Genomic DNA, 21,577 nt, shown 5'->3' on the forward strand with positions numbered 1-21,577 from the left:
AGGCTGCACTGCTCCAACTTCCAGCTTATCTTCATAGGAGAGATGCTCCAGCCCTCTGACCATCTTTGTGGCCTTCTTCTGCACTTGTTCCAACAGGTCCACGTCCTACTTACATTGGGGATTCCAGAGCTGAATGCAACCTTCCAGGTGAGGGCTCAGGAGAGCAGAGCAGAGGGGAAGAATCACCTCCTGCTGTGTGACCTGTGTGACCCGCTGGCCACACAGGATGCATTCCAGGACACGTTTGGCTTTCTGGGATGAAATGCACATTGCCAGGTCATGTCAGGCTTCTCATCCACCAACACTCTCAAGTCCTTCTCTGCAGGGCTGTTTGCAATCCAGTCTCTGCCCAGACTGTATTTGTGCCTGGCATTTTCCTGATCATGCAGAACCCTGCACTTCGCCTCGTTGAACTCCTTCAGGAATGCACAGGCCCATCTCTCAAGCCTGTCAAGGTCCCTCTAGCTTGTGAACTTTCCCTCCAGCATGTCACTGGCAAACATGCAGAAGGTGCCCTCAATCCCACTGCCCATGTTGCCAACAAAGATGTTAGACAGTGCCAGTCCCAACAATGACCCGTGACAAACAACACTTCGCATTGTGATCATTCATAATAAAGAACTTCTGAACATACTGGATCAGATAAACTACTGATAACAAGTTTGGTAAAATGACTCCATCTTCCAGGTACGAGAGAAAAGAGTAATAAATACATGAGGAAGAGTGGGTGTTCTGTCTACAAGCATCACTTATTATCAGGACATCATGTATTTTGTCTGTAATACACAGATGGTAACATGACAACAACACTGAATCAGGGATGGGAAGAGTTAATTTTGGGGGGATTCTTCACTGGGTCTGTTCATGCTTGTCTGTCATGAGCCTGGACATCAAAACCAGGGGCAGAAACTTCTTTATTGTGCTGGGAACAAATCCCTTCCACCTCTATGGAAAAACAGGGAGAGTGTTCCAAGTTTTTAAATCATAGGAAACAATATATGAAGTGGTTTAACTATCCTAACTTCTACTGAAGTCATCAAAGTTGAATATGTACAAAAACAGGCCTTACGGAATAGGAGTAATTTCGTCAAAAGATACCGCATGAAATCCCTATGGGATACCAGTAACTCCTGGCTTTCCAGCTCTTCTTGACTGCTGCAAGAGTTGAGCTCTCTCTCTCTACCTCAAAGGGTCACAAAAATTCTGAGAGTTTAGCAAACAATTATTGAAAAGAAACCTGCAGCTAACTGGACATGTTCACACATCAGAAAGCAATCATTACATTGTATTTTACTAGCAGGTGGTTAACCATAATGTTTATTACATGTCAGCTACAAACATACTGTGATTTCTTTGTAGGTGACCAGTGCTCTTTGATAATAGCTATTAAAAGTTTTTGATAATAACACAATGTCCATCACAGTTCTGTTTCATAATACACTAAATCACATATCTGTTTACCTTGATAGACTAGCCACACGAAATTCTTGTATTTAATAGCCATTCTGATTAATCTTGATTTACTGCCTTAGAAAATTTCTGTTTGAATTATTCTGGTGAATTTTTACTTGCACATTTTAAAAGGCCTATGAGTTTGATTCTACTAATTAGTCTCTAAAACTGCAATTTATTGGGGAAGATGCTTATCTTCCCTTTTCACTCCTTTTCCACACTCACTACGTGTTTGTTTACGTCTTGGTTACAAGGGCACTTCCACAAACCTGACTTCATGGTATTATTCATGACAGCAGCTTGTGTGGCATGACTTTCCAGAATTATCATCTTGGGTAGGAACAACTCCTCCTTTACTGAGTCAACTCACAGTGCGCAAATTCCTTTGATAACACCAGAGACAGTGGAGAAATTAGAAGAATAGTAAAATGTGAACTAGCTATGCTTGAAACAGGTGGACCAAATGACAGATGTGCCTCTGTATTATTCAAAAGAATTATTCATTTCCATGAAATGCCTAAAAGCAGCAGTTTTCCAACTTTCTAAACTATATGTTCACTGCAATGAACCTTGAAAATGTATTGTGGACTATCATGTATCCATGTTACTGTTCTTTTCTGAAGTGTAATAGTTCCATGTTTCAGCATCTGGTGGCTATGCAAACTCTGTTTACAAACTCCAGCTTGGGTGGAGTGTTGAAGTAAGAGAAGGCTTCTGTCCACATGGCATTTTTCTAGAAAGGCTTTGTTTGCTTTGATGTAAACTAAAAGGAGTGGATTTATACATCCAGAAAAATACAAGTGGATGAAGGCAAAACATCAGAAAAATATTAAAGTGGAGACGTAAGAAAATGACTAAAATAAACTGCAGTATAAAGCTTGTTTTCTCAACACAAATGATGGGTTCTCTGATATACAGGACACCAGGGACTAGCTCCAAGAGTTTTCGTCCTTTTAGGAAATGGGCAAACACTAACTTTTTCATTCACTAATTATTCTACTGCATTTTTAGGATTTGCTATTCTTTGGCTCCCACAGCAATGCTACGAACATCCTCACCTGCAATACAGGTAACAACATATGCAAGGGTTAGACTGATTCTTGTGCACATGCTTGATTTTACAGAGGTAACAGCTTGGGACTGTAATCTGTCAGCAGGCTCAGCGGAACCACTTATGTCCACAAAATGCAGAGTCCTGTGCGTATTCTAAAGCTTTTTTTAGCCCCACTTTTGTTCAAAATTATTAACAATGTCGTAGAATCTTGTAATTATAGAAAAAAAAAAGATTAATATGAAACAGAGGGGGGGGGGGGGGAAAGGAGAGCCTTCCTGACAAGTGATCTGTTTTTTTTTTTTCTAATTTTAAATAAAGCTGTCTGCAAACTTGAGCCTAGGGAGACCTTCATTAAAATCAATTAATCAGTCAGCCTCTCTGTTGAATAGCTTTCTGGAGACAAAGTCAAAATAAGATTTGGAAGCGATGTGTGTGCGACTCCTGCTAACTTTTCTCCCCAGGGCCGCAGTCCCATACCCCTGACCCGCCTCAGCGGGAGGCGAAGACGGGAAAGATCTGGCACAGGGATCTGTGACCGGCAGCTCAGGGGCAAGTGGGACCGCAGCCCACCCGGCGGCGGAGGGACCCCCGGTACACCGAGCAGGTGCCCGGGGCCTGCGGCTCGTCGCCGAGCAGGTGAAGGTTGTGTTCGGCGGCCTCGGTCCCCTTGGGGAAGAAGCGACCGCCCCTCAGTTTAGCGACCTCGGCGAGGGCTGGTTGCTCCCCGCCCCGGGAGGTGACGGCCGCGTTAGGAGCCAACTCCCGCGGCGGGGTGAGCCCCCTGGGGCGGGCACCACCTTCCCGGCCCCAGCAACTACCCCGGAGCATCTCCCCTCGACCCGCCGGCCGCAGGACCAGACCCCAGCCCCGCCGCTGCCTCCGAGAGGCTGAGGGGGAAAGTTCTCCCCGCTTCCCCCCAGCCCCGCGCGGGGCCGGACGAGGCGGCGCGGTGTCCCCCGGCGGCGGAGGGCGGCGCGGGTGCCCTGCTCCTCCCGCCGCCGGCGGCCGCCGCCGGGGCAGCACAGCTGTTACAGAGCCGCGCTGGTCCCTCCTCCCAGCTGCGGCTGCCTCATCTCCCCCCACCCAGCCCGTCCCTCCCCTCCGCCGCTCCCGACGCTGCTGCTGCTGCCGCCGCCGCCGCCACCACCACCACCTCCTCCTCCTCCCCACCCCCACCCTCTCTCTCGCTCCCCATCTCTCTCTCTCCGTCCCGTTCCCCCCCTGCCCCCGCCTCTCCCCGCCCTGCCGCCGCCGGCCCTGGCAGAGCAGGCACCGCAGGGGGATCTCGATGTAACACCATGACAGGCATCGCCGCCGCCTCCTTCTTCTCCAACGCCTGCAGGTTCGGGGGCTGCGGGCTCCACTTCCCAACCCTGGCAGAGCTGATCGAGCACATCGAGGACAACCACATCGGTGAGTGCCCGCGGGGCCGCGGCCGGGGCAGGGCAGGGCGGCCGGGGGGCGCGGGGGCCGCGTGTGCGGCGGCGGCGGCGCGGGGCGGGGTGGGGGGCACAAGGTGCAGCGGGAGCCGGGGCGCGGCGGCCGCCGGGGGAGGAGGGTCGGCGGGCGTGGAGTGGCAGGAGCAGGTCCTGAGGGCGACGTAGAGCGCTCTTCGGGGAGGCGGCGGCGTGCGGCGCGGCGGCATGGGTGGGTGCGGGGGAGGCGTGCAGCCCGCCGGCCCTGGCGAGGGGGAGTTAGTTTGCATTGGCAGGAGGGAGCGCAGGAGCCCGGAGGAGGAGGCGGCGGCGGAGGAGGAGGAGGGAGGAGGACGGGCACAGCACGCCGCCTGCTGCTTCCGCCCCGGCGCTGGCTGTCAGGGCTCCGGGGAGGGAGGGAGCCGCCGCCGCGGCAGCCATTCCGCTTCCTCCTCCTCCTCCTCCCGCCGCCGCCACTGCGTCCTGTCAGCGCTGTTGCTAGGTGTGGCGGGGAGCACGGGTCGCGCTCCGGCCGCCGCAGCGCGGGAGGCGCCTCTCGGCGGAGGCACCGGCGTGCAGGAGCGCGGGGCCGGCGGCGCGGTGGGCGTGGAGGGAGCGCCCGGCGGCGGGGCCGGCGCAGCCCCCGGGGCCGGCCGGGCGGGAGAAGAAGCCGGCCGCGCCGGGCGGGACCCGCCGCCCTGAGCCGCTGAGCTTAGGGCCTGGCCGCGCCGGAGCATCACCTGCGGGCTCCCCCCCGCAGTCGCTGCTCCCCTGCGCCGCCCGTCCCGCCAGGGCCGCGGGGGCGGGGACGCGGCGGGGCGATGACTCGTCAGTGCCTTCCCGGCGCGGGCGCCTCATGGGCGGCGGGCGGGAGCGTGCGCAGGGGCGCCGGGGCCGGCCCTCGGCGGCGCGGGCGGCGCCCAGGGGAGGAGGGGGCGGCGCGGCTCCCGGCCGGCCGCGGGCGCCAACTTTCCCTTTCCCCCCTCCGGCGGGACCGGCCTGCCCGCGCCCGGCCGGGCCTCAGGCGTGCTGGGGCGCAGGGTCTGCCGGCAAAAGCATCTCGTCCGCAGCCGTGCACGGCGCTGCCGCCTCCCCGCAACCTTCCCGCCTCGGCAGGTGTGCTGCCTTGGCTGCTGCGCTGCTTGCTTTCCATCTGCATCTTCCCGAGTTTCTCTTTTTGCTAATAAAACACAGCGCTTAAGCTATCAAAAACCGAACTAGTTCTTTGAAGCAGACCAAGTTTTAAAACTAGGGGAAAAAAACGCAGAAGTTTAAGTACCTAGGGACTAAGTCTTTCGCTAGAAGTATGAAGAAGCAGTGCTGCTACAACACGATGAAGCTAGCTAGCGTGCATTTCAGTTTATTAAAGTTTTAATAAGCCTGCCTGAATACCTGAAAAAAATCACTGAAGCTTAAATTGCGAGTGTAACGTTACATTAATGTAGCATTATAGGTCAGCGAGATGAAAGGTGTGGTTCTCATAATTATCATGATGCCTAGTATGAGGTAACAAAACCACATACCACAAAACTCTGTAATTTATGAGTCGACGTGGTGCAGGCGTACCATTGTGATATTGGGGGTTTTTAGTCTCCGATTCTTAGCTTTTCCTGTACCGTCCATCACTTTACACCAGAAAAGCTTACGGGAAACAGTTACTCAAAATGAAAGTTCATAAGTTGTCTAACATGTCCCTTGAGTGGATTATCAGCCCTTAGGTGCCACAACCCGCAGGTTTCCAAAGAAGATACAGTCCTGCTCACGTGGTCTGTGCATTGCTGCTCGAGTCCCAATAAGCTGTTCTGAGACTTCTTCACAGAAAAGAGAACTTAATGCTGAAATTTTGTAATTTTAAAATAATTATATATTTAATTTTATAGCCAGTGTTGATCACTTTTTCCTTTTCACAAAGTTAGAGCATTATGGATTGAGCACACGCACACATTTAAAAGAGTATGTCATTTGCCAGGACTTCCAGGACACACATCTGGGGCTCTGCACGTAGTGTCACACAAGCAGCTGATTTGAGTACAAACTGCTGGGGTATGACATAAGGTTGCTTGTGCTTCGTTTTTAATGTTTCACCTCTGTATGACAGCTGGGTGAATGAACTTCACCTGCTTGTGAATACAAGATGTGGCAATGTTATGTTACCTTTATAAGACACAGGGAAAATCAGTAGGTAGTTGAACCAGCGATACTGAACTTCTTATGCGAAGGGTCAGCTCTATGGTTTGGTGTGGGTGAGGAACTCCTGCCACAGCCTAAAGGATGATAATCTACGAAAACTCACCAGCTAAGCACTCAGACGAAATTAACCTTTCTGAAAGGAACTGGGAAATAAAGGACTAAATTTCTGAATAGGAGCTTATGTTGGAATCACTTTCTCAGTAAGGTGATGCAAACAGTGTCCTGCTTTTGCTGTCATACAGGCCTAGAAGTGTACGCTGAAATGTGTTGCTATAAAAATTGACTGGATTTTTTGGCATACATTGTGAAGAGTAACATGCCACATAAAAATAGATTGCTTTGGACATTCAGCATGTGCTGCAGTAATAAAGAAAACTTGATTGAGTTACATTCCATTATTAGTTTAAACTGAAGTGGGTGATTGCTGGGCAGACGGTGTTACAGCACAGATAACAAACCTGATGCTGCACACAGCTGTGTGTGGGGAGGTGTGTATGGCACCGGCTCTAGGGGATCTGGCTGCTGCAGTGCTGCTGCTCTGCCACATTTCATGGAATAGGTTAATTGTTCACATCTTCAGTGGAGCACTGGTAGGAATGTTTCTCAGAGCTGTACTGTGTATCTGAAAAGTGGGAGCAAACACTTAGTCAAGGGCTTTTTTTTTTTTTTTTTTTTTTTTTTGTCAGCCTTTGGAAGAAAACCCTCAGCTTAGCATAAGGAAATAGGAAAAGAGACAGTGGGAAGAAAGTGATGCACAGGAATTTTCACCTGAACATGAGGAAGTAGTTCTCTATCATGTGCATGGTTACTCACTGGAACAAGTTGTGTAGAGTGATTGTGGAGTCTCCCTCACTGGAGATACTCAAAAACCATCTGGATGGAATCCTGTCCTATGTGCTCTAGGATGACCCTGCTTAAGCAGGGAGGTTGGATCAGATGACCCACTGTGGTCTTTTCTAGCCTTACCTGTTCCATGATTCTGTGAAACACTGCTGTGGCATTCTGGAGGCATTTCTGAGCAATTCTACAGTTGCTTTCTTTATTTATAATACTAATGAATAATCATATTGTAATGAAATAATTCAGTGTACAGTGGTGTGGCTTGGGTGTTTTTTTTTTTTTTTCCCACCTACATCTTAGTGATCAAGTAAGAAGTTACTGGTTACTTGAAAAAGTATCAGTGCATATAATCTAGGAGAGTTGTGGCCATTGGATGAAGTATTCGACTCTGAGGTGGTGCTGGGTGCGCATCAGCACATCAGCTGCTTTTTGGGTTTTGCATGTATAGATCCAAGACTTGTGTAGGATTGGGATCACTAGGAAGCACTGCTCTGGGGTCTTTCATAAGGCAGGCCGGGCCCTACTGGTGTCCTCTGCAACGAGACTGTGTTCTGCAGTCCGTAGCAATACTACTAAACTGTGTATTCATGTTTTCTGTGGCTCACAGCTGGAAATGGATGTTGATTTAAAACTGCTGATTTGCAAATGCTTCTCTGTCAGCTCTTTCTACGAGCATGTTATCCAAGCAACCTGAAGTGCTGTTACCTTATCTGCAAGTGTACTGAGAAGGGGGGTTTTTGGCCTGCCTTGCTAGGCTGTCTCCCTGCCTCTTGGTTTTGTCTGCTCTGACCCCTTGCAGGTAGTTTGATTGGCTTTTCTGACATCTCTAGTCCATGAGCCAAAGGCCAAATTTACTACAATTAGCCAGATGCAGACTGTCAAATGGAATGGACTCAATTCCCCTTGGTAATGTCAAGAGAGGAGGAAAAAGACCCCCCAAACCCACCAATTTTGAACGGCCAAATATTCAGCTGTGGCAACATGGCAAACTTTATTACATTTCTGCAGTCCCATAGTGTCTTCAGCTATGATATTGGGACCAGCACAACTGTTTCCACAGAGTGTTTCTGAAAATACACTTAAGTCTTCTGGGGCATTTTGAGCTGTTCATGGAAGTCCTGGAAGTCCAGAGGGTCACACCTTGGGTGAAGTTTCTCTTTTTTTTTTTTTGTTCTCCTCTCCCCATTTCCTCAACTTGCTTCACCCTCAATCTACCTGCAGTTAGAGTGGTGATTCAGGTAGTCTCTTAGTTGCTAAGATGAAGTTTACTTTGATGCTGAAGGGTCAGTATTTAAACAGAATCTCTTAATCAGGTTTTGACAACATCCATTAATTTATTTTAATTTTTGCAAGGTATTTTTAGTAAAGTACTTCAAAATCAGGTGAGGTTGCTGTTTGTATGAGGCTCTATGTGTTCACTTGGTTCGTGATAAATGCTGACATGTGTATGGACCTGTGTAGCTCTTTGGCTGATACGAGCAGTCCTGCTTCTCCTGAGACTCATGAAGCATTGAGGAAATAGATGCGAATGAAATGAGTGGTGGGCTGAAATGAATGTCAGACGTGGTGGGCTACAAGAGGTGGAAGAGATAAAGATAAATCTGAATACACTCTTACCTGTAAGTGGAGTTTGGTAATTGTATTGCACTGAAATACTAGAATTTGAAGGGAGTGAAAAAAAGGCCATCTGCTTATACAGTAATTGCACAAAAAGATGATCAGCTGTTGCTGAACATTTCTTCATAGCTTTGCAAGAAGTCCCAGTCTTGGATAGCTTTCAGTGGGGTATTTTTGTAGTATTGCTGTTGGAACTGGGAGCTTTTCATCAAGCTTGACTGATTCCCAAATACTAGGATGGATCCTGCAACACAACAGTACTTACTGAGGGAGCAGAGGCAGCTGCTTTTGTAAGTGGTAGGATTAGCAGGAAAAACAAAACTTCCTCCATAAAAGAGTAATTGCAGAAGACAGACCAAAACCTTTCAAAAATACTACCCATCTGGAAAGTTCAGGTCATATGAAGGGAGAAAGAGACTTATGGATTTCCATGTCTGGTGGTAGCTTTGACATCTGCTGCCTTCAGTGACTTCAGTTCTTAATATTATGCAGTCAAGGGGCCAGATTCCCCAGCAAAGGGCTCAAGTAGTTGAACAAGCCATTGGCTGAATGCACGTGCCTTTCTTAAAGATGTCCCTTTCAGTATTTTCTCAAACATGTTAATAACGATGTGGTGTCCTCACTTCGATAGTTAGAGGTGTTGAATGATGAGCTGGCTGTGAGCACATGCTAAAATGGCATTTGGTATTGCTGAAATGTGGGTTTTGCTCCCCACTGCTGTGTTGCCCAGACTTCCAGCAGCATCTTGGTTAAAGTGCAGTCTGACAGGGGTGACAGCTTCTATATTGGAGCCGACCACATGTTGTGTAAAACAAGCACAAGAAGATGCAACTGTTGAATGTTGCTAAAGATGAGGATGAGGGGCTACACATCTATGGAAGGCCTGGAAAACCTACGTCTGTATGACAGATTGTGTTCACTAAAAGCTGAGCTCTTCACAAGAGCGTGAACATCATTTAAGTGGCTGCCATCATGTAAATTTCTCTCAGCATTTGCTCAACGTGTAATTTAACATTTGGAGTTGAGAGCAGCTGTTTTGAAAAGGTGGTAGATCTCAACCCAAGGCTTTTTACACCAGGAGTAATGTGGCAGCTGGGCACATGGAGTGCTCTCATCAGCATCTGGAAATCAGAGGACAGACCCATACTTAGTTGCCAGTAATGTGCATGAATGTGTGTCCTTGCAAAATAAACAAACAATTATGTGCATTTACCTCAGCAGGGAGTACTAATTATTGTTCATGAAAAGCAACTTCTTACGGTTGGCTAAGGTTCATCTTCTGTCCAGTACTTCTGCAACTGTAGTTTTTGTTTCTTATTTAAAATGCGTTTCACAGGGAAGTGGAAGGATCTGTTTTCCAAGGATGTTATTTGCTTTGCAAGTTGGTATGGTGAGGAAGGCCCTTCTATCTCAGGAAGGTGTTTCTGTCAAAGTCTTTCTTGACTAAAAGATCTTATCAGCAGTTTTTCCCCCCACATGTAATCTTGAGCAGAGCAGGTTTTTGGATAACTTTGCATTTACAAGTATGGCTTCTTTTACTCTTTGGGTTTGAATATAAATTGTGATAAAATGTAAATGAGACTCTTGTAAAAAAATCTAGACTATATCAATTGTATGGAGGAAAATGGAAGTGTCATTGAAGTTTGACTAAAACATAATTTTTTGTACTTCTGTTACATGAAATTTTTTCTTGTTCTGAGCTTGCTGAGTATATGGAGGATGAGATATAAAGTGTTTAATAGTGTAAAGCCCGAGTCTCATATTTTCTGGGAAGAGAGGACTGAAAGCAAACATCTGTGAAAATGCTGCAAACTGATTTTTCAGTTTTAAGATTGAAGGTCTCACATAAAGCTGATAGAAATCTTTCCTTTTTTCCTCTGCTTGCTGGCGTAGCTTTAGGTGAGGCCCATTGCAGTTCTGTATCCATAGGACTGGCAGGGATTGTTCCTCTTGTATACCAGCAGATTTACAAGAGCTGGGAAATGAAAACCTGAAGAAACATCAGGTAACTTTGTAACACTGGCATTACACTTCACTTTTGTAGGGCATATTTACCTTTGTGGTGAAATTTATAGTGATTATCATGTCTGCACTTCAAGCTTTGAGAGGACGTTTTCATAGTTAATCTCCAGTTCTTATGAGAACTGTAAAATAATCAGGTGGCTGCCAGTCACATTATCTTTTTTTCACTTCATCATTTCTTGAGGAATGTGAAATTGTATAATAAAAAATAATAATTGTATAGTAAAAAATAATTTGAGGAAGGGGTGATGCCAGAAGATGAAGAAACATCTATCCAATCTGAGACAATCTTACCTACCATTCCTTCCTCTTCTAGAATATAATGCAAATGCGAACAAGTAATCAGAAATATTTTGTGTCAAGTTGCAGAATACTTTAATGCAGAAGAAGGAAGCACTACAGGCCTGCTGCTTGCAGTGTATATTTTATGTTGCTCCTGAATGTGCTATTTTTTTTCTTTATTTATAGTTATTTTTCTTGAATAAGTTGGTTTTTTTCACTGAGAATAAATTTTATTTATATCTAGTAAGCACCAGTTATTCAAAATTTGGATGATAACCATCCAAGAAAATAGCTGCTCTGTACACTTTGAGAAAGGCAGAGACAAAGATTTTAGTGTTAATTTGAAATGGTGACAATTAGAGAATTGATTTGATAAATCAGCTTTGTTTAACAATAAAGAGTCCTTGGTTTTAAAGGACTGTCTCAGTGAATAACTTCACATTAAAAATTAAACAACCGATTCCTGTTACTCAGTGTCTAATTCTGTCTTGAGACTTTTAGAGATGCTTTGGGAGAGTACATATGGTTTATTACACTTTAGTTACGAGATGATGGACCAATATTCAGAGCTGTAGAATAGAAGAAATATTCCAGTTTATGGTTTAATGATTTTTTTTCTTGGCTATTAATATTTGTGTTCCCTGAATCCTTACAAGGCTCCTTCTTAACTTTGTGCTGTGATAAACAAGGGGAATGGATTTTTTCACCAGAGATGCTGATGACACTGCACTTGTTGTGTCTCTCATAAGTGCACAGGATGGAGTATATTACTACTGAGCAGTTTCATTTCAGACACTGTAATTCATGGAAGACTGAACTGACTTAAATACAGGTGTTAGTTGTATCTTTTTAATGTTCCGTTTTGTGTTAAAAAGGGTGGAGTAGACATAGAAGAAGACATTTACCAGCTTAAGGGAAAAATCGAATGGAATTTTGAAGCCAAGTTGATCAGTTCTTTATGGACGAAGATATTAGATCTTGATTGTGGATGAATTTTGAAACATTTCTTCTGATTTTGAGAAAGATTTCACTGTGTGCTAATAAAGACCATCTTATTTATTAAGATTTTTTTTTTCAAAAAGCTGAGCACTTTTATTTTGAAATATTTCATTCTGAAACTGGTCCAACAAAATCTTTTTATAGTTTTAGAGGATATTTGGACACTTCTGAGATACCTGCTCCAAGTACTTTGTAAAGCTTCAGTGAGCTACGAATGTCTCTGTTCCTTATGGAAATTAATTTTTTTTCCATTGTATTTTGACAAACAGTCAATACTCCATGAATAAAATTTGAACCTCTAAATACCCCAGTACGAAGTGGAAAGGAGAATCACCTGTTTCTCCAGCAGTGTATAATGTAGTCACCATCTTACTTGCTGGGAATTATCCTGATAGAAGCCATAACCCAGAAACAGGGAGATGGTACATTTAAGATGCAAGAGGTCCAGTTTCTCTGCTATGAGATACAAAAATCTTACCTCAGCCCCTTAGAGGCATTCAGTGTTGAAAACAAGACTATTTAATTATTTCAGTCATTTATTGTGATGTAATCCTGCTGTGTATGTTCTTCAGAGTGTGTGTATCAGTGTTGTGGAAGTGACCTCAAAATTCATTTAAAGGCTTGGTGTAGACTTCAGATGTTTGCTTGCTGGCAGGTGAAAGCTGTGTACCGGATTACTGAAGTCTACTCTTGCTTCTTTTGTCTTCAGATCAAAGAACTGACATTGATACAAGTAAATCTGATGACAAACTTTTAGGAAGCCTTTGAAGTTTACATGATTTTGTAGCACTATGCTGGAGAATTGTTACACCTTCTATAACTTGCTGTTAAGTTGAGGAGAGTCTGCTATGTGATTGTTATTCTGGGTTAACTGGGTGGCGTGAGAGTTGTTAAGATCTCAATTTTGATGCAGAAAATAACAGTGAACCACGCACATACTTATCTTTATTTCAGTTTGCCACTAGGGAGCTTTTCTGTTTATCCTGTTAAGCTCTGGGGGTATCTGCAGAGCCTTTCTCCTGAGGAACCAGGTTTTCATTGTCTGAACATTTTTATTTTTCCTTTTGCATAGAGTAGATTATAGTGAAAGATGTGTGAAAAAAACACTAAGGAAAACTTCAAATCATTGCTTTTTCCAATAAATTTGTTTGGGACATATTGCAAGAGCATCCTGCTCACTTAATAAGTATGTTAATGTGAAGAAGATAGATTTGTGGAAGGGGAGTGAAAAATTTCCACAGCAGTGGCAGCACAGAAAGGGGGAGAGGCTCAGAAGTGTGCTGCTCTGTGTGCCTGGGCTGGGGGTTATTTATCAATGCAGAGTGCCATGGATGTGGCAGCATGAACCAGGCAGCTGACAGTAACAAATTCACTAAAAATTGCTTGTAACTACTGTGATATTTGGAGGAAAAAGGAAAGCTTAAATGTGTTTAAAATAAAATCCATGGTTGCAGAACCTTCCAGGGAGGAACTAGGAAGACTATGGTCCCTACTGTAGTTCTAAGTGCTCTATGCTCCATGAGGCAAGGTGGTGGTGTGGTGAGTGAGGAGGGTGGGAAGATAATGCTACACAGAATTTTTTTTGTATGTACTTTCATTTCACAGCACTTCTCTGGGGGGTCTTCATTTTCCTGGGCTCATTGTGAGCACTTGCTGTACTTGAGAGAGGCTTTCTGGTTGTGCTGTAGGACTCTTCGCACACAGTCGTAGCATTGGTAGTAACTGTATGTTCTTTTTACCTTAGAAAAATTTCATAAATTGATTAAATACTCTCTTATAGATGAGAAATGCTGACATTGTAGCTATATCCATCCTTATGCTTTATCTTCAGCAGCCATGCTTAACAGGGCTTCCAGACTTTGGTCTCTGTCTTAGGAGAGCTGTCTAGAGATTTAGCTACTTGTGTCTAGTGTTCTCATTTCATGTATCTGGAATAAGCCTTCTCTTCCTGGCAGATTTGTTGTTGGTGGTTTTTTTGGTGGTTTTTTTGGGGGTTTTTTTTTTTTTTTTTTTTTTTTTTTTTTTTTTTTTTTTTTTTTTTGTTTTTTGTTTTTTGTTTTTTTTTTTTTTGTGATTGTGAAGAGCCTGCCATTAGAACAAAGCAAATACTTTATCTTCGCTGACAGTTACCATGGGGCAGGTACCCAGAGCTCTCTTTAGACCAGATTGAGTGGGGAGATAAAGTCTGTGTTGGATACTGTGAGCTGGCGCATAGTTATATGCCAGGGACTTTTAGTGGCTTGCTCAACCTGCTTCCAGAGCCAGGGTAAATACCAAGTGCTTGTTCAGGTATGTAACAATAATTGAATGCACAGGATGGGGGAAAGGTATTTGTTGCTGTTACCTTCTATGGATATTTTTGGTTGCACTCTTGTATTTTAATATTAGGTGGTTGGATTTTAATGAAATCTAAAAAAAAAACCCTGCCTTTGAGCAACTTTTACATGAAGAATTTTACTTCTGCAGCAATTTTCATAATTCTGAGTTAAAAATCATTGTGAAAGAGACAGGCAAGAGGTTCCATATCTGCTCTTGCTATATCTGAATTGTATATGTGGCCTCAAATGTATTTCAAAGATGGAAACAAATATAAAGGTGACATGCATTTATAAACTTTATGGATGTTCTGGAGATACACTGGGTTAATTGATAGCTGCATTTTTTTCCTCAGTGCTCATCTGACTTCTTCCTTTGTTTCTTTTTGAAATAGAAAGTGTAATTGCTGTAGCATTGTCACCGTACTTCCACTTGATCCCACTGACCTCAGAAATATAGTAGGTGTACAGTTAGTGGACCCTGCTGTTCCTGCTAATGGCACAGTGTTTCAGCCACAGGATTGCTTACTACCACCAAACATTCATGCCTTTTCTCTGACCCTGCCTATATGGGGGCCATAACATCTGCATTTGGAAACCAAATCCCTGTGCTCTGCCCCACAAAGCACAACCCCTTAATAATGGAAAGGATTGGAGTTTTGCCCGCAGTGGTGTAAGTGGCTACTAAAAACACTTGATACCTCATGAATTCGAAATTGAGCCCAAACACACAATTTTGCTAATGCTTCTTCTGTAGTAGCAGGTGTGCATACATATTGAAAGCCTGTTAGTATTTGCTCATAATCTCTATGGTGTTGTGTGGCTAGAACCATGGCACAGAATTGAGTATACAGCTCTCTAGAAAGTATTGTCAGTTTGTGTGGTGTAATAATTTAAAATTTATTATGCGCTCATTGTATGCCATTAGACTTGCTATATTGATAATTAGGAACAATGATTTGTGCTGATCTTTCTGCATGTAATTTAAACATATTAATTGTAATTGAAGACCAGGTTTATGTTTCTTTCAGAAGCCTGCAAAGCTGCAGGTAGTTAGGAGAAGAAGTGAGAACTGAAGAGAGGAGGTTGGGAAGAGCCCAGATACTAGTTCCATTTTGGGAAATTGATAGAAGATAGTAAATTGCAGAGGTAGGAATTAAAAACAAACCTTCCACTATCTGTACTTTGGCAAGACACTTGCAAGGTGTTGTTCATCCTTTCATGATTGAAATAACATCATACAAACCCAGGGTTGGAATTTTTTTTTTTCTTGTCTGTGTCCACCTGTGGAGCAAAGTTGAACCTTTACATCTTTCTTCTGTTCTATACTACCGTTCAGCCCCTCTCATCACCTGACACTTCTGCTTACCTGCCAAGCCCTGACAGGTGGTTTAAGGAAGGGGATTATAAATCCCATACCTACATGGAGGAAACTCTGCTCCAGCAGTGTTTAGCTTTTAATAAGGAGTTATGCTCAGCAGAGCATTCTGCTGCACCTACACACAGACCCCAGACTGTGGTGCTTGGTGCCACAAAGTGGTTTACTCTTTGCATAGAACATACCCACCTAGAAAGGTGTTACATGTGCATGCTGAGGTGGAGTTGGTGAGTACCTGATATAGGCTTTGTAGGGAGATCAGAAATTGCCTACTGTTCTGTTACTGCTTTAAAAAAAAAAAAAGTTTAAAAATCTCCACCCGGTGTCTTTGCTCACCTGCTGCTCACCTTCTGACTGTTCGTTCTGTTCTCTTCTCCTGTTGCTCCACAGATGAGTGGTTGATTGGAGCCTTTCTCACGGCTGCTGCTTTTCTGTCCTGGAACCACTGAACCGCTTCGTCCTGTAAAGTCTCAAAGCCTTCTTTTCTCGTGAATACAGATTGTCTAATTTATTTATTTTTGGTGCTCTGTAGAACAGGTGTAGTTTAGGAACAGGACACTGAACACAGGCATAATAGGATATACTGTACTTGTGTTTTTCAGGCCTTTGTATTAACCATATAAATACAGAAGGTCCCTTTCTGAGAAAATAATGAAGCAGAATATAGCAAGGAGTAACGATGAAAAAATCTGAAACTGAAGCAAGGGAAAAAAGGAGTTTGTGAAAAGCAAAGGAGTCTGCTCTCTAAAATGAGGTCTTGGTTGGAGTTTTTAAATCTCATAGGCTGGACAGTTGCCTGCCTGAAAAGAAACCATGTTTTTTCTTGCTGGGCAGACACATGTCTAATTCTGGAGCAAGTATACCAGCCACTCTCTTTCTTCTGACTCACTTTGAGGTTGAATGCTTGGGGTTGTTCAGGCAGTCTGCTTGAAGCATGTACTTGATGAGATTCAGAGCTCTTAATGGATGTTTTAAGTATCTTTATTTCATTGCCTACAAAGTCCTTATCTAATTTATCCTGAAAACCTTATTTGTTTATATTACTAAATACATCCTGATATCAGATCAGTTCTATGGGTTATTTGCAGCCGCCTTTTCAAGCTACCTCAGTACCCCTTTTGAATTTCCCTCCTTGCAGGTGACTTGTCACACTACTGAGTTTTAACTCATTTTGTGTAGATCATGTTCCTTAAGAGCTGCATTAATGATCTAGATGTGGATAACTCCCCTCTATATTTTCATTTTGAAGCAGAACTTTACATATCTGAGAGCTGAATTCTTTTGCTTAGCTTTCCTGCTCAGGATACTGAGCACTGAATGCTCAATCCAGAAGACTGGTAGGCTGGTTCTGTTACTGAATGTGTGTGCTGAAGCACTCCTGGTAAGTAAGCAATCTCCTTCTCAGATATGACACATGCTCTTCCTGTTCTTCCAGGAATACTTTAGCTTTTCTCTTAAGGTCAGTTCCAAAGCCATCCTTTCTGGAGTCCCAGGATTTAGTAAGTGTTGGGCTGATAGCCCATCTTTCCTATACAAACATTTTGTTGCTATTGTAGCATAATTTATTTTTTTGCCTTTTTTCTTTTCTTTTTATTTATTCCACACACAGCCTCCCCTCCCCCCCCCTTCCCCCCCCCCCCCCAGTTTATCTTACCAGTGGTTGCACAGTAGAACACCTTTGTCAAGATCATAAAGGCCTTTCTTTCTGGGTACCCTTTGGTTGCTTTCTACCTTGTTGGGGGTAGGTAGCTTAGTAGAACAGGCTTGTTAATGACAGCATGTTTGGGAGGCAGTCTGTTTATGTGGACTTACTCTGATTTCCTCACTTGGACTCTGTTGAACCTTCCCATCTTTGAACCTCTGGTGTTAAGCAATCAAACACCTTGCATGATGGCAGTTTTTAGAGTCCAGTAGGCAGGGCTGATGATAAGCACTCAAGAAAGCAAATTTATTGTTTTGAGTTTGGTCTGTGTTTTTTTTTCCCCTGACATTTTATGAAGAGCAGAATATAAGCATTAAGACTATTGCCAGAAGGTTTCACGCTTGAATTTGGGTGGATACAAACCTGATTTGGGCAGACTTTTGTTTCACAGGTGTCTGAGACAGCCCCTATTTGAAAACATGTTGAACTGTTCTGTGTTATGTATTTTGAGCCCCAAAGTGTTTTAGAATGTGGCAGAGGAACTGCTTTCTCTCTGTGTCTTTGCAGTGTAGTGGAGTAACATATGTTGTTGATTACTAGGAAGATAAAGGTGAAGTCTCACAGTCCTCCTGTCTCGTTGCTCTCCATTAGTTGGCATGGTGTCATGATTGTGTGGTAGGATGAGGAAAAGGATTCCTACAAACAAAAGAGCTACTGTGTAATCGTGTCCTAATACAAGTTTACATGGGCAGAACATACTTCTAGTTGAGCATGTATCCCTGCAAGTTCCATGAAACACAGCTTGACCATGTGATGCCTCATGGTGAGACATCATATGGGAAAGAGGTTGTGTAGATGATTGCAGGGCTGTCCATCCCTAAGCAAAGCGCAACTGTTACATTGCTCTCTTTGTAGTACTCAAGTGTCTGTAGATACACTGTTTTCTTTACTTTGAGAGGGGAAAACCAGTGATTTGTGGGATGACATGTGTCCTAGTTTTGCATAATCATCATAAATCCTTTTGTAGGGTGGTTGGTATTTAGGAGGTGGTGACCTCTCCACCTTCTGAAAACTGGTGGTCTGTTGTTGTGTCTCATGTTGGTCCTGCATGCTTTTTATAATTGACATATATTGTTTAGTAAAACAAAACTGATCCATAGTACTAACGTGTAGTACTTTTGCAGACTAAACTGAGCCGGGCAGCTCTTCCCACCCGATGGCCTGAGGAAAGAAGACGTGGTAGCAAGAAGTAGATCTGAGTGGAGGCAGCTCCATCCTCCCTTCTTGGATGCTGTTTCTGGTGATGGCACAGAGGAGAGCACAGAGCTGTTTCTACGCTGGAGAATGTGTTTAAGAACACGCATTCCTAGCGATTTGTTGGACTTGTCAAAATAGTAGGAACTTGTGTAGATGTAATTTTGTTTCTGATCCTTAGAATGTGTTGTAAGGATGTCACCTTAGGAGAATGGCTTGAATAACACTTTTGCTGTCTTGGGCAGGTGCAGAGTTCAGAAGGTATCTTTTTTGGAGGGGAAAAGAGAAGCGTCTGTATGTTTGCCTGCCACAAAAATGTAGTAATAATGAGATATGCTGCAAAGTGCATGTTTGTCAATTGTGTTCAAGTGCTCAGATAACCGCACTAATGGTCCCAGTTTAAGGAGTTAGATAAGCAGCACAGTGGTATTTTGTGGTATTTAGCATTTGGTCTTGAATTTGAGAATCGGTTGTGGACATTTCCTGGGAAGCAGCAAGTTTCTACATGTTTCGTGATCTGCAAATAGTCTCATGCTGAGTGTACATATGTGATTAGGGCTGATTCTTATCAGTTCAAGTTTTGAGGGAGCAGCATATACAGAGGTCCTCTGATGGGGGAGTAAAGATTTTCAGATAAATACAGTCCTTTCCTGGTGATGTACACTTGTCGGCTTAATGATGCTATTTTGAACTGGCTGTAGGATAATGAAAACAGTGTTTCATGTTTCCTGAGTGTGGGTTACCAGCACTGCACTCCATATTTAGCTGTGAATATGAGGTGCCAGGATTAAGTTTTCCTTTTCATCATATATGCAGTGTTCCTGAAGAAGTAAAGGTGCTAGAAATGAGCTCTAAAAATCACCAGTGCCTTACCACTAGATAAGACATTTCTGCATTGTTTCCAACTTCCTTAACTGTTGTCCCTATGTAATTGTGAACCAGCATTATTGGTGCAGATTCTGTTTAGTGGGGTAAAGGAGAGGTTTTTTGCAGAGCAGATTGGAATAAAATCCAAAAATATTTTTATCGACACTGTGCTAATAGGTCTGAGGTTTTATAAGAGCTGTGTTACTTGTTCTGCCATCTAATTTCTTCCTTTATGGCTATTTCATTTGTTTCATTAGATCTGGAACTTCTAGCTTCAGCAGTGATACTGTAAAAGAGAAGATAATAAAATGTCAACTCTGTGTCGTGGTGCTGTGTTTGCGGTGTAGAAGAGGGGTTTTTTTGGTTTTTTTTTGAAATCTCTGCCATCTTTCCCTTTTTTGCAGAATCTTTCTATGGATCCTAAAACTGGTGAAAGTACTAAGTCTCAGGTTTTCTGCATCTGTCCATGTCGGTGTAGAAGTGAAAACATTGTTCTAGTTATTGGTCTGATTCATGAGCATTCACCTTGGCTTAGGTGGAAGGAGGAAGAGAATACATTATTGTGAAAGAAAATGTTTGAGCTTCTCAGTAATAAAGTAAACATAGCTTGCACTTAAGCAGGAAGAGTGTTGGTGGATAATAATGGTAGAATTACAGTTTAATTGGTTGACTGTAATAATAAGCATTAGTGTTTGGCAATGTGTTATTTCCATTTAGAAATGCAAGGATTAGATGGCTCAGCAAACCATGGAGGAGGAGAACAAAACCAGAGAGGTGAAACCACTCCTGGGCTAGTGGCAGAGCTGGATCTTCTCCTTGCAGGAACTGTTGCGAGATGCCAGGGAGATGTGTGGGCAGGAAAGGTTTTTGTGTGTAATTTGCAGCTCTCAGAAGCAAAACCTTTGGATGATCCATGACACCTCTGGATGGAACATGAATGATTTCTCTGCTGCAAAGATTCTAGTGAGGATATCAGGAGATCTAGGCTCATAAATAAGTCTATACATAAATATATAAACCCAAACATATACATGCATGAAGGATGTTTATGGTTCCTTTGTCTGCATGTAAATATGTGACATGTAAATCAATGCTTTGGTTTTGGTTTGGGTAAGAGACTGAAGTGCAATTTCCTGTTCAAAGAGGCATGATCACGGAATTCAAAAAATAGGGTTTACTCTAGAGAGAGTAGCTAAATACCTTCTATTTCTGATGCCCTTTTTTTTATTATTAACAGATATAAGAACTATACTCTTGACATTATTTTTTCTATAATTCAAATCATGCTGCTTAGGCTTTGCTAACTATCTCAGGTTGATAGCTATCACCTTGGTTCTCAAGGATAAAATCTTAAACGGTCTAAATATGTGGGCAGGTGAGGAGAGCTGTAGATATTTATCCCAGCAGCCATGTATTTTAACTTCTAAGATTTGTGTTGCGTCTGTGAGCTTTACTTTCAGAGCAGTGTCTGTGAGACCATTTCTAACTTGATTTTTTTTTTAGTTGCTCTGTTTATTTCTTGGTGTCTTTTCAATTTCATGTTCTTATATTTTGTTAGTGTTGATTTTTTTCCTTTCTTTTAAAATTTTCCTAGTCTAAAGTTTATCTGGTTAGAGCTTTTGATGTGGCAGACATTGCACAACTTTACTATGCATCATTACAGTAGAACTTGATGACTCTCTTACACATTCTTACTGGTAGCTCCATGGATTTGGCAGTAAATCATTGACTTTTTCACATTGGTAACAGAAGCTGCTGTAATACAGCATTAGTAATGCTTGAACCTGGCTTGAAAAAAAGTAATTTAAAAAGTCGTGTCTTGAAGGAGGTGGAGAGTAGGAGAGAGAAGTGACAGCACACCAGTTCTGTGAAGACCAGAAGAGTATTATATGTAGTGAGTAAAACTCCTGAGACTGTCAGAGTAGCAGGAGTGTGCTGAAGGCAGGGATGCGCAGTTTCAAGAGGGATGGTGACATCTCAGAGAAGTACAAAAATAGGTCTGAGTTAGAGGTCAGCAAAAGTAAACTGCCTCTCTGTCTCTCTTATGAAGGGATAGGATTTGTCTTCCATTGTGTGTGCTTGGACCAGTACACTGTGCCAAAATTAAACCTGGGAATGTGAGCGAGAGATGGGCACCATAGATGGGTAACAAGGCAATGTTCCTGAGTCTCTAATAAGAATCTGAAGGGTACTTCATCTCTTTTTTTAATGATCTGGTATTATATTTGACTTGGAGTAATGAAAAGGTGG

The 21,577-nt window shown here is 43.3% G+C and overlaps 1 protein-coding gene across 1 annotated transcript in view; it reads left to right on the forward strand.

Moving 5' to 3' along the window:
- The first annotated feature begins 3,704 nt into the window (after nucleotides 1–3,704).
- Nucleotides 3,705–21,577, forward strand: part of JAZF1 (JAZF zinc finger 1) — a 186,648-nt gene continuing 168,775 nt past the window's right edge. Inside the window, exon 1 of the mRNA XM_066195175.1 lies at nucleotides 3,705–3,919. Within this exon, the coding sequence (XP_066051272.1) occupies nucleotides 3,805–3,919 (115 nt within the window). The 5' untranslated portion in view covers nucleotides 3,705–3,804. The remainder of the gene's footprint in view (nucleotides 3,920–21,577) is intronic.

Source organism: Chamaea fasciata, unplaced genomic scaffold (assembly GCF_029207755.1).
Source record: "Chamaea fasciata isolate MVZ Bird 193981 ecotype frontalis unplaced genomic scaffold, bChaFas1.0.hap1 SCAF_1, whole genome shotgun sequence".
In the NCBI taxonomy this organism is placed as follows: Eukaryota; Metazoa; Chordata; class Aves; order Passeriformes; family Sylviidae; genus Chamaea; species Chamaea fasciata.